Source organism: Aspergillus sclerotioniger (assembly GCF_003184525.1).
Source record: "Aspergillus sclerotioniger CBS 115572 chromosome Unknown BO94scaffold_2, whole genome shotgun sequence".
Classification (NCBI taxonomy): Eukaryota; Fungi; Ascomycota; class Eurotiomycetes; order Eurotiales; family Aspergillaceae; genus Aspergillus; species Aspergillus sclerotioniger.
The window spans coordinates 272973-285018 of NW_020290992.1; the positions used below are offsets into that span (position 1 = coordinate 272973).

Below are 12046 nucleotides of genomic sequence, written 5' to 3' on the forward strand. Positions count from 1 at the left end.
GTGGCTGACTCAGCGACCGGATATGGAGAGGAAAATCGTTCGCCGGCCTCCATGCAGAGAGCCAGACGGGTCGATGTGACTACCTCCTTCCACCCTTCTTGACGTTGCTCGTTCATTGAGGGGATCGATCTCACCATGCCGCCACGTCTCAACCTCTTCACCGCAAGGGCGGTCCCCGTTCTTCGCCAGGCTTGCCCGTCCCCCGCCAACAATTCGGCTGCTTCCCGACGCAGTTTTGCGACTATCCTTAACGCCAACAGACCCTGCGCCGCGTCGACCGGTCATGGCTTGAAATCTGGCCTGTCGGCTTCAATGCGGGTGCAGAGGAGGTGCAACTCCTCCGATGGAAAGGACAGAGCCAAGGGCCCGACCGAGGACCCATTGCCCCATGTTAGCGAAGAGGCCGCGGAGGTCAGCAAGATCATGGATAAGAAGTGCGACGGTACCCCTGCCAGTCCTGAGTTGGAGCAGGGAACGCCCGTCTCTGAGGTGAGTGTTAGGAGAAGCCATACTACGGCTGCCTCTATCCTACTTTGGACATTCGCCGCGCCGTCAACGTCCCTTGTATTGACTGGTTCTCTCCGCAGATCCTTCAGCGTGATAAAGAAGCCCAGAAGCATGCCCCCAAGGTTATGCAAGACCAGATGGCCCGTCCATCGGGTACCCGTTCGTTCTCGACGTCCGCTCGTCGTCTGCAGCCGGAGGTTGAGGGAAACAACTTCGACAAGGCCTCGGCGGCTATGGTTGCCAGCATGCTCTCCGAGGTTAACCAACAGGCCGCGGAGCTGCACCCTGGCCTCAAGTTTCCCGCACCGCAAAGCATTCCCAGGACGGAGAATTTCCGTAAAAGATACGAGACGATAGTGGAGCAGTTCACCAAGCTGCTCATGAAAGATGGCAAGCTGAGCAAAGCCCAGAAGGTATACGAACTATGACTTTTTTGGTGTGCTAGCATTCATGCTGACTTTTGCTCTCCCGGTAGAACATGGCGTTTATTCTGGATCACCTGCGCACTGCTCCTCCCCCTCAATACAACCCTAAGCGCCGTTTGCTCCCCGGCCCTCCGGGTCCCCAGCTCCCTCTCAACCCCGTCCTCTACCTTGGTTTGATTGTCGACTCCGTCGCTCCTCTGCTCAAGCTCCGCAACCAGAAGGGTATTGTTGGTGGTGGTGTATCTGTGCAGGTCCCTGCTCCTCTCGCATTGAGACAGCGCCGGAGAACGGCAATCAAGTGGATTATCGATGCCTCGGAGAAGCGCAAGGATAGTCAGTTTGCCCAGAGAGTTGCCAATGAGCTGTTTGCTGTTGCAGAGGGTCGTAGTGGTGTGTGGGATAAGAGAGAGCAGGTGCACAAGCTTGGTGTTGCCGGCCGTTCGAACATTGCATTGGTGGTGCGCCGGAAGTGATCGATTCTAGATCGGAGCGCCATTGTACCAGGATGAAACCAGGGAGAGGTCAGCTGCACTAGATGCAGTGAGGAAACTCTAGATGGAGGAATGGTGCTGTCTGTATATTTTCTACACTTGTATTTTTTGAACCGTCTTGAAAGCATTGTTTGGTATTAGAGTTACGCCTAATTTTCATGGTCGACTTGCAATTATCTCCTACTACTACTACTACTACTACCTTATTATATAAGTGGTGAAGCTACTGACGTGACCAATGATGCCGTCGATTACTAAATGCGCTAGTCGCGGTTGGGCCGCTCTGGTCTGGCCGGCTGCACGCAACTTCTCTAGCTTCACCGATCAGCATTGCCTGCCTACTCTCATTCTGTAGGATGCAATTTGGCTCCTACGGGCGCATCTCGATTGGTGTGTCAAGCGGCATGCTTCATTGACGGCCGTCTCGGTGCATCTCAGCTCTAGACGCGTGGGGGGGACCGCCGATCGGAGAGTCTGTTCGCTCCCGCCTTCGTCCTCTGATAACGACCACGCACCGCAGATACTATACTCGACTACGGACTACCACCCAAACTAGCGTTAGCGGCGCGACTCGAGAACGTGGAACGTTGCCCATCAGACCCTCGCACAAAATCGCTGAATAGCACCGCCGCCGCTGTCTCTGCCCCGCTCTTCCCTGCCATCCTTCCTGTCCGACACCGTGTCGTCGAATGCCGGTGGTCGAACCTGGGCACGCATCGCGTCTGCGAGGGGTGCCTTTACCGACGACAACGACGTAACCCCGAGGGGCCAGACTATCGAGCTTGTCGACTATCCTGACTCACCTGCCACACCCTCCCACCAGTCTCACGCGCCTGACCCTCGAACAACTGCACATACCCAGCTGACTGACCGGCCGTCCGAAGACTGCCCACAGCGTCGTACAGACGACAAGGAAGGTGGTATTCAGCCTACCCTGCGGAAGAAGCCGGTTAGAATCAAATATTGGATAGAAGCTCTTCGTCGTCATTCTCACCGCCACAACGCCAGTGGCTCCGACAAGATGAAGTTCTCCCACAGTCTCCAGTTCAATGCGGTGCCGGACTGGAGTGCCTATTATCTTGCTTATAGCAACCTCAAGAAATTGTATGTCCGCTCCTTGTCCTCCGCCGGGTGATTTTTCATCCTATCTCGCGAATGTGACATTACACTCGGAAGTGCATGTTACATTGGCTGAAATTCTCCCGGTTGAATGGGCCTCTAACTGTTGTCCCCGTCTAGAATATACTCTCTAGAACAAGAAGTACATCGATCGACCGGACAGGAACATGTAGATGTCGAGTCAGCCCCTTTGCTCGATGGCGGCAATCTCAACACGGATGCCATCTTTCGTCGAGCCCTAGATGCAGAATTGGAGAAGATCTGTTCCTTCTACCAAGCCAAGGAGGCGGAGATATTGGCAGAGGTCGAGGATGTCGTCAAGGATGCTGAGGAATATGCAAACCGGGCCGACTCGATCAACGTCGACCCGATGAGTGAGAGCATGATAAAGGCTCGCACGACAAGTTCCCATTCCAGGCAGCGACCTGGAAGTTTTTTCCGGCAGAGTCATGAACGGCGTCATAGCACGTTCAGCGAAACACTAGCCGACGAAGAAGACGATGATGATGATTTGGACAGTGATGACGAACCCGCTTCGTTGTCGAATCAGAACAGGTCCCAGTCGCATGGCGCCGAGTCTAGCAACCCGGATGGGTGTCGTACGGACGACATGAGAGATTCCGGGCTCTGGGCCGCCGATTCCAGACTCTTGGGCTACGGAGGTCCGTCCGCCCACCGTGGGGGTGCACAGGACGAACGGTTTTCGGATCCAACCGTCGTGGATCTCTACAATGCCGGTCTCTCGCTGAAGAAGCGGGCCGTTGCGGCCTATGTTTCCGTCTGTGGACTCAAGTCGTATATTCAGCTTAACAAGACCGGCTTCTCCAAGGCATTGAAGAAGTACGATAAGATTCTTGACCGCAATCTTCGACGGGAGTACGTGAACTCGGTCGTGTCCCCGGCGTACCCCTTCACCGACTCTACCATGGGCCTGGTAGATGACAACATCAACAAGGTTGAAGAGGTTTACGCGAATATCGTCACCACGGGTAATATTTCCTTGGCTAAACGTGAACTTCGGCTGCACCTCAGGGAGCATGTTGTCTGGGAACGCAACACAGTGTGGAGAGAAATGATAGGCATCGAAAGGAAGGCTCAAGCCGCCAACGTTGGTATTCGCAGGACGCTCCTGGGAGGAGACGAGGACCCTTCGAGAGCCCGACGTCAAGGGGACGAGCAGGAAGCCATGCCGAAGGTACTCAGGACGCCTTTTGGTGCTGTCCAAATTCCACAGTGGCTCTTTAGCTTGAGTTTCGGCACCCTCGTTTTCATCCTGTTGGTCTTTGGCATCTTGCTTTCTGCTCCGATAATGGAGAAGCCGGAGCAGCAAAACTGTCTGGCTATGCTTGTTTTCGTCAGTTTACTGTGGGCTACAGAGGTCAGTCTCCCACCCCACTACGCCCCGACTTTTGTCTGCTAACTCAGGTTTTGTTACTGTAGGTCATCCCTCTCTTCGTCACATCCCTACTCATTCCTTTCCTCGTCGTAATGCTTCGGATCATGCTGTCCGAAGCCAAGCCTCACGAACGCCTAGGGGCCAAGGACGCCACCAGTGCGGCTTTCAGCGCCATGTGGACACCAGTCATAATGCTATTGCTTGGCGGCTTCACGATCGCTGCCGCCCTATCGAAGTACGATATCGCTCGTCGAATGGCAATGTTTGTCTTGAGTAAAGCTGGCTCCAACCCCAACGTCTTGCTTCTCACCAATATGTTTGTGAGCATGTTCCTGAGTATGTGGATCAGCAACGTCGCATCGCCCGTGCTCTGCTACTCGATCATCCAACCTCTCTTGCGAAACCTAGCGCCCGATTCAAGCTTTGCCAAATCCCTTGTTCTGGGCATCGCTCTGGCCGCTAACGTCGGTGGTGCTGCGTCGCCGATCGCATCTCCCCAGAACATCATCGCGCTGCAGAACATGTACCCGAGCATCAGCTGGGGTACCTGGTTCTTCATCTCCCTGCCAGTGTGCATCCTCTCCATTCTCTTGATCTGGGTCCTCTTAGTGGTTACCTTCAAACCCGGTCGGGAAACCGCCGTCGCCATCCGCCCCTTGAAAGACAAGTTCACCGGCGTACAATGGTTCATCAGTATCGTCACACTCTTCACCATCGCATTATGGTGTGGCAGTCACCAACTCGAGCACATCTTCGGCGACATGGGCGTCATCGCCATCATCCCCATGGTCCTATTCTTCGGCACTGGTATTCTCAACAAAGAAGACTTCAACAACTTCCTCTGGACAATCATCATCCTAGCCGCCGGTGGCCTCTGCCTCGGAAAGGCCGTCACGTCCTCCGGCCTCCTGCACACCCTCGCCAGCGGCATCCGGGAACGGGTGGAACACCTCAGTCTCTACGGCGTGCTACTTGTCTTCTGCTCTTTGATCCTCGTCGTCGCCACCTTCATCTCCCACACGGTAGCAGCCCTAATCATGCTTCCCCTGGTGCGACAGATTGGCATCAGCATGGCCGACCCTCATCCGAACCTGCTCGTGATGGCGAGCGCATTGATGTGCTCTGTGGCCATGGCTTTGCCGACCAGTGGCTTCCCTAACATGAGTAAGCCCCCTCACCTCCTCCCTTTTTCGCTCCCTGGATTGAGTAATGTATGCATGTACTAACGAGTCGCAGCGGCAATCATGACGGAAGTGCCCCAGACTGGCCAGCGGTACCTGCAGGTCCGCCACTTCTTCACCCGTGGTATCCCAGCCAGTTTGATGTCATTCGTTGTGGTCGTGACGGTCGGTTACGGGCTGATGTACATTGCTGGACTGTGAGCGGACCGATTGGACTGGATTTTGCTTTTTGCTGTGTTTGGTTCGCTGGCCATACGATTTAGAGAATATGTGGGGCAACGAAAGAGATGATCTTATAGATCTTGCGATGAGGGGGGTTGGGATTGGTGGGTTATTGTGTGAGTGATGACATGCTATATCTGATACATCTAGATTCGCTATATCTGAACTCGCTATATCTGGATTTGCTTTTGGCTAGATGAATGATAGAAATTTTCTTGGAGTGCATGGCTGGACTCATTCATTATCCTATACTAGTACTGACCGGCATGGACGACCGCGAAAGCAGCCGGCTGCTCATGCATGAAGAAGAGACAAAAGAAGCGCGCAAATCATCATTCATCACAGAAAATTGAATGCCAGAACGTAACAGGGACATAACAGATCTAGACCGTGTCGAAGAACAGTCAAGCATATGTATGAAGAAGACAAAGAGAGGAAGGGGACAAGGTATCAGAAAGACAACAACGATCATCAGGACGAGACGACGAAGACTTTTCTATCGACCGATCCTCGTAATTGACGGACATGTACAACCTCAGTTCCTGTCTGGAGTCAGCAAAATCTCAAAACGTGAATAAGAGAATAGGGTATACGCACAGCAACCCCAGAGTAAGATCACCATGGATCTTAGCCTTCAATTGCACCTCAATATCCAAGTTCAGATCAAGTCTCAACCGCAATTGCTCATCCTTGCCGCCGCCATCATCCTTCTCACCACCTCCTCCACCAAGAACACCCCCTACTGCTTTACCTGCACTGCCTGTCACCCCGTTCAGAGCATTCCCGGCCGTGTTCTGGACGAGATCCCCTGCCTGGCCAACACCGGGCAGTCCACCTAGAGGACCACCGTCCTGGCCTTGCTGCTGTTGGGGGCGCTGGCGACGCTGACGACGAGGTCTCTCCACGGCGCCGTTATCCATATCGGAGTAGTCGTCCTGGTGTCTGATTTTCTGGGGAGGTCGGGACCGGCGTTTACGCTCTTCGGCGGATTTGTGGCGGCGTGGTTCGGGTTGAGGTTCGGGTTCGGGATCTTCCTCCTCCTCGTCGGATTGGGGTTCTTGTTTGGGTTTGGGGGATTCGGGTTCTTGCTTGGGTTGTTTCTCTTCTTGAGACTCTTCCTGTTTAGGTTGTTGCTCTTCTTCTTTGGGTTTGTCTTCTTTGGGTTGGGAGTCTTCTTCCTTGTCTTCTGACTGATCTTCTTTCTGATCTTCGGGGTTGCTCTGATCAGGCTTCTCTTCTTGAGCGGGAGAGGTAGAGGGGTCCTCCTGTTGTTCCTGCTGGGGGGAGGTAGGATTGGGATTGGACTCTCCCTCTGGGGTCTGCTGGGCAGTCGGGTTGTTGTTGGGGTTGGAAGAGTCGGGTTGATTCTGATCAGACATGGTGGAAAGCAACGAAATATAATAAGTCTGCGGCGGTCTGGGGCACGGGGTCGTACACTATATAGGGTTCGGCCGGACCATCCAATGGCCGAGCAATATTTATAGACGGTACCCGCGCACACGCAAGGGAAGCAGGCCAACCGACGTCAGTCGACATGATGAAACGCGGTCATGGGCGTGGTGCCAGTATGTCATTCGTACCACAGACAAGGCGAGAGAGGGTCAAGGGCGATGACGTCGCAGGCTGACCTCTGCATCGGAGAATTTGGGATGAAGGGAGGGCGAGATCGTCGGTAGGCGGGAACAAGGCCATCGTAATCTGCCCTAGCGTCAGATGTCGCGGGGGGTCAAGGCCAATGAACGTGGGCGGATGAGGGTATCCCAGTCTGTGTAGCGCCATCCCGTGTCTCCACCCCCGTTGGTGACGCCAGAAGACGTCAGTGCTCTGACAGCCGGGACACGGTCCTGACTACTGACAGGTATCATCTTGGTGGCCATCGGGATACATCAAGAGTACCGCAATGGTAGGTTCTTTGTCTTCAGACCCGTGCAAAGGATGTATGTTTTCGTGGCCATCGGATACCTCTACCGCGCAGTTATGGCCGAGCCCGTGGATGTTGGCGGGAGGTTCCATGGATAGCTTGTTCGGCCAATCAACCGGGCGGCAATTCTGCAGTAGGATCGATCCATGGAATATCATCACCACAATCAGGGAAGTACTCCAGGTAAGGAAGTCTGAGAGTTCCGATTACTCCATCCAAGAGAGACCGAGTGAGTAAGTGAGTGAGTGAGTGAGAGAGTGTGTGTGAAAGATCAAACCAAAAAAAAAAAAGGTCCGGGCAACGTGGGCTCGATGACGATGGCGCCTTCCCGCCATCGGCTGACTCGTGCCTTCCCCAAACAAAATGATGCAGCCATGAAATCGGATGATGAAGCCTGCAGCTTCCCTGCAGTTTTTTTGTCCTCCAGACGTCATTTCCCTTCAGCCCACCAGCCCCGATCGTCGCCATCAACGGCCATACATCATTCTCCATCGTTTCTTCCGACTTTGGCTTTTCCCCGGGGCCGCGCGACCTCGCTTACTCTACTAACACCGTATACTACTCGCTCGCCTCCCGCATTCGGGCTTTTGTATGTAAAGCAAAGCCTCCGCTCTGCCCGCTCCCGTCTGCCCTGCTGGCCGATTTCTTGCCTGCCCTTTTAAATACCGTCTCACTAAACATTCAATCCGGGTTGATATTTGATATTATCGGTTCAATTCGAATCTGCAAACCCCGCTATCCCATCCATCCACTTCCCCTCCTACCCCAGAATCTAATCCAAAATGGCCACCGCTCAAGCTGAAAAACCGGCCACCAAAACCTTTGCAAACGACCCTGACGATGTCTCCGACTATGATTCCGAGGATGACTACCTCTCTGACGATAACATTCAGAAACCCCAGCAGCAGCAGCAGCAGCGACGCCGGCGTCGTCCCCAGCGTCAGGAACCAGAAGAAGAGGACGATTACCTCTCAGACGAGTACTCGGACGAGTACGATGATGATGATGATGACTACTACGACGACGAAGATGCAGATGATGAAGTCCAAGCCATGGAGCGCTACCAGCCCACAACCATCAGCAGCCGGGATAACGTGCCTCAGCAGCCGATCTCAAACGGCGGCATGCAGCCCGCCGAAGAACGGAAAACAGGGGATGACTGGGAGGATCAAGACGGAATGAAGCTCAAATTGGAGCTGAATTTGGATATCGAGGTGGAGTTGAAGGCTCATATTCACGGTGATTTGACGTTGTCATTGCTGTAAGTAGTCCCTTTTCCCAACTTCATAGGCTTTTTGATTGCGGGGGGAATTGCATGCTAGCGAGTGCATGCAATCAATCGCTTAAAATCGCTAGTACTTGAACGAAATCGGTGTTGACATGACATTCCTTTCTTCTACCAGCGCATGATCGACACATTTCATTCTACACCCTAGATATATTCCGAAGCTCGGAGTCGGGGGGATATTCCTCGTTTGCGAGGCTGTTGAATAAATCTCCGGAAGCGACATCTTTTCGCCACCAGTGCTGCGGTGGTTGGTGGTTGGTTCCTGGCGATCGTTGCATTTTCCGTCCGGCCGTCGGCTCAAAATCATTCCATTCCGTCCCCGTTATGACGTTCACGAAGGTTTTTACAATAGCGGTTGATTGATTGCCATTGTCATGTCATGCCATTGTCATTGTTGGATAGAGTTGGCGATTACCTTTCTCCCGTCTTTTGCGATCTCACTCTGATTTATGCTGCGCTCTGCGATGCTTATCTACCCGTCTGTCAATGTCTGTGCGCGGTTATACCATTGTTGGTATGTTTTATACTTTTTGGATCTACCTAGCTTGAGGTTAATTGGAGGCTGTCCTCCGTTATTTTCCAAGGCGAATGTACTGCTATTTCCTGTAGAATCGGTTGGAATTGCGACCGTAGATATATACCAAGTGGGAAACCCCGGTCCTGCAGTCTCTCATTGAATTTAGCCTACTACATCAACATATCCTAAGCAATACCCATCAATTAAATCATCACCTCCCTACGTCACACAAGTCAATCCTCCAGACACCAGAGTTCAAACCAAAAACATATTCAATGAACTCCGGCCGCAACATGAGACGAGACGAGACAAAATGACGCAGTCCAGACCGGCTCCACTCCCCGTCAAACTTGCCCGAACCGGGTAACATTCTATTTTCAGAATGAGGTAGATGTGTTTGTGCTGTTTGACAGGTTCTATCATCCATTACCATTGGCGATTCTATACAAACTAGACTCAGATCAATACAGTCCTTAATAGCAATGACTGGTAGTCTTAGTTCTCGTTCTGATATTCTTCAGTCTCTTCTGTTTAAGAAAGATTAAAAATTAATTTTGAATCCTTCATCGAGACCGTGATTCTTCGCATACGGAGTAATATGCTATGTTCTCGTTCGACATTGACTATCTATCTATGTTAAAGAAGAAGAATAAACTGTAGATAGAGGGAGTTCCTAGAGTAGTGATGATTTATAAGCAGAGTTTTAGTTAAGTAGTTGGCTCTTAGTGACTAGTGCTCATTTTGTTTATTCTAGGGGGGGAGAGAATATAGAATTTTCTAATAAATATGATTCAGGATTTGGGGATTGGTTGAGTTCATAGGCAAATCGGCTACTGCCTTTGTCAATAAGAATAGCCGGCAAGAGCGGGGATTCTGACTGCTATGGATGGTGTTGAATCTTTTGGTGCATGGTTGCTTACCTACTGGGTTAATGCGATATAGTAGTGGGTAGTAGGATCTGTTAGGGTTCTTGGATAGATGATATTGAGTATTGCTTGGGGCTTTTTCTTTTTTTTTTCAATTGTTATATAGAGATTTAATGTTTTGTTGATGGTATATTAACGGATGCTCGTCAATTGCACTTTATGTAATCACTGCTCGGTTCCATCAGAACAATGTTCTTGCGTGTGTGCTAAAATGAATAAATAGTATATGCAATCTTGGATAATCTTGGGGTCGTCAAGATGTCTTTGAATCAAAGGATTCCAAACTATTCTGCACTTTCCTCAGTCTCGTTCCAGGCAGGATCGGGCATCAGACGGTATAAGTATCTGAAGTTTCAATGGGATAATTTCATTGCGGAGCAGAGGTTGAGCGTGATGCGAGCTAGCTGGGAATGGGGAGTGTCAGAGGTATCTGGGTCAGCTTTATAGTCGTCTGAGCCACTGTTAGCAGGACTACCAATCAGGTGTTGTACACAGGACCCGTTGTCACAACTAGTTTATCCCTTGTCTCTTGCCATTGAGAAACTAGAAAATGTACGTACCTACAGGATGATAGGATCCTCCTCATCTCCACCTTCCTTTATCAAGATTGACTGGTTACTATTATGTCTTTCTTCCTCATCTATGAAAATAGCATTACACGCAGTTCCACCTGTCAATCCCCTGCCAATAGCAGTAGCACCAATCTCCTCTTGTACGTCCGTCTATACCTCATCCCGTACAGAGAGACTCGACGCCTTATCGGGCCATTTGACAGATTCGTCAGCAACACCGCCGTCTCCTCCGATCCCATTGATGTCCTAGAAAGAAAACACCACCTGAGCTATTGACTTTAGGCGGACAGAAAGAGATGGTTGTTGGGAACATAGCATAATACGAACATCGCCGGATTTAGTAGTTCATCTTTTTTGAGCCAGCAAGTCTATTATGCAGGTGCGCCAAGCGTCACCTTTGGTAGATATGAGCAGGGAAATCTAGCCCTTGAGGTCTGTCGAACTAATCAACTTGTGACATTGTAGATAAATCTATATTTACGGTCAGTGGTCGTGTTGTATGACAAGCGTAAAACGAGGCATCATAGAGAGGCGATATTTCAAAGTTCCCTGCGGCAAATACCAGCTGATCTGACCTAGATACAGGGTCGTTTGCTCAATCTACTAGCCACTCCAGATGTTTTTATCCGATGAGATTGTCTGGATTGTTAGCTTACCACGATGGCCGTCTGCTTGACGATCGCTCCGCTGCCATCGGGTCCAACACCCCCCCTTGTTCGAAACGGACCGCATCGACCATATAAAGTATAGGCTCGCGTTTTGCCAACCATAAGCATTCCAGGGTAGGCCACAGGATCCTTGTTTCTTGATATCTTCTTGAATATATCGTCTTGCAATGTGGTGGTACTGTATTCTCATTTGAAAAGCCGCCAGGATGTTCCACTGATTGTACTCGAGTGCCCTATTGGTTGTATTAAGTGCACCAATGAGTCTCAAGTTGTGCTTACCATGTCGGCAGAGGACATTTTCAAGTATGAGAATCATAAGTTCTGCATCCCGGATAGTTCTTTCTCTTATAGAGAGACAAGAAGTTCTTGAGTGTAGAATGCTGGAGCTAGCCTCCAGAAGGATTGCAATTGGCTGTGATGAACAGGGCAACCAAAGATAGAGACAATAGAAAAGAAACCCAGAGCGAGACTGCCACTGGGCCTATAAGCTGACAGGGACAATTGAATGTAATGAACGGGATCAGCTAAAGGTCAGGCCTGTTCACCATGTCCCATTCTGCAGGCGATGGTTTGTCCCCGGACGATACTCTTATGTACTCGTAGAGCTTGGCCTCGTATTATGCCGAGTAGTTGTGGTGTGAGTGGGTCTGAAATGTCTGAGTTCTTGCAGGATTGAATGTGGTTATCGTGTTGTAAAAGCCCATTATTGAGCCATGCTTGTTGTTTTCAAGAGTTAATAGGGTGGATATCCCCACGTCAACATGTGGGACTCTGCAATTGAGGGCATGTTGGAACTATATCGAAGCAAATTAG

General features: G+C 51.1%; 3 protein-coding genes across 3 annotated transcripts; 2 read left to right on the top strand and 1 right to left on the bottom strand.

Moving 5' to 3' along the window:
• Positions 1–62: 62 nt before the first annotated feature.
• On the top strand, positions 63–5537 carry BO94DRAFT_571126 (putative plasma membrane phosphate transporter Pho87; the record flags this gene model as incomplete). Its single annotated transcript, XM_025614855.1, has 10 exons — positions 63–489; positions 588–920; positions 983–1390; positions 1549–1640; positions 1779–1813; positions 2047–2527; positions 2663–3920; positions 3983–5102; positions 5175–5316; positions 5492–5537. The coding sequence occupies exons 1-10, from the start codon at positions 136–138 to the stop codon at positions 5535–5537; spliced, it is 4269 nt and encodes a 1422-aa protein (XP_025472307.1). The 5' UTR covers positions 63–135.
• Positions 5538–5629: 92 nt separating this feature from the next.
• On the bottom strand, positions 5630–7046 carry BO94DRAFT_129829 (uncharacterized protein). The gene is made up of 2 exons (XM_025605629.1): positions 5939–7046; positions 5630–5883 (listed from the first exon to the last, which is right to left on the bottom strand). Exons 1-2 carry the CDS (start codon positions 6718–6720, stop codon positions 5877–5879), a joined length of 789 nt encoding a protein of 262 aa, XP_025472308.1. The 5' UTR covers positions 6721–7046; the 3' UTR covers positions 5630–5876.
• An 853-nt stretch (positions 7047–7899) lies between these two features.
• BO94DRAFT_129695 (uncharacterized protein) lies at positions 7900–8571 on the top strand. Its single transcript, XM_025605628.1, has one exon. The coding sequence runs from the start codon at positions 8045–8047 to the stop codon at positions 8525–8527; it is 483 nt and encodes a 160-aa protein (XP_025472309.1). The 5' UTR covers positions 7900–8044; the 3' UTR covers positions 8528–8571.
• Positions 8572–12046: the final 3475 nt, after the last annotated feature.

Excerpts from the sequence above, each read along its gene's own strand:
- BO94DRAFT_129695 (XM_025605628.1), top strand. The coding sequence starts at position 8,045 with ATGGCCACCGCTCAAGCTGAAAAACCGGCCACCAAAACCTTTGCAAAC.
- BO94DRAFT_129829 (XM_025605629.1), bottom strand. The coding sequence starts at position 6,720 with ATGTCTGATCAGAATCAACCCGACTCTTCCAACCCCAACAACAACCCG.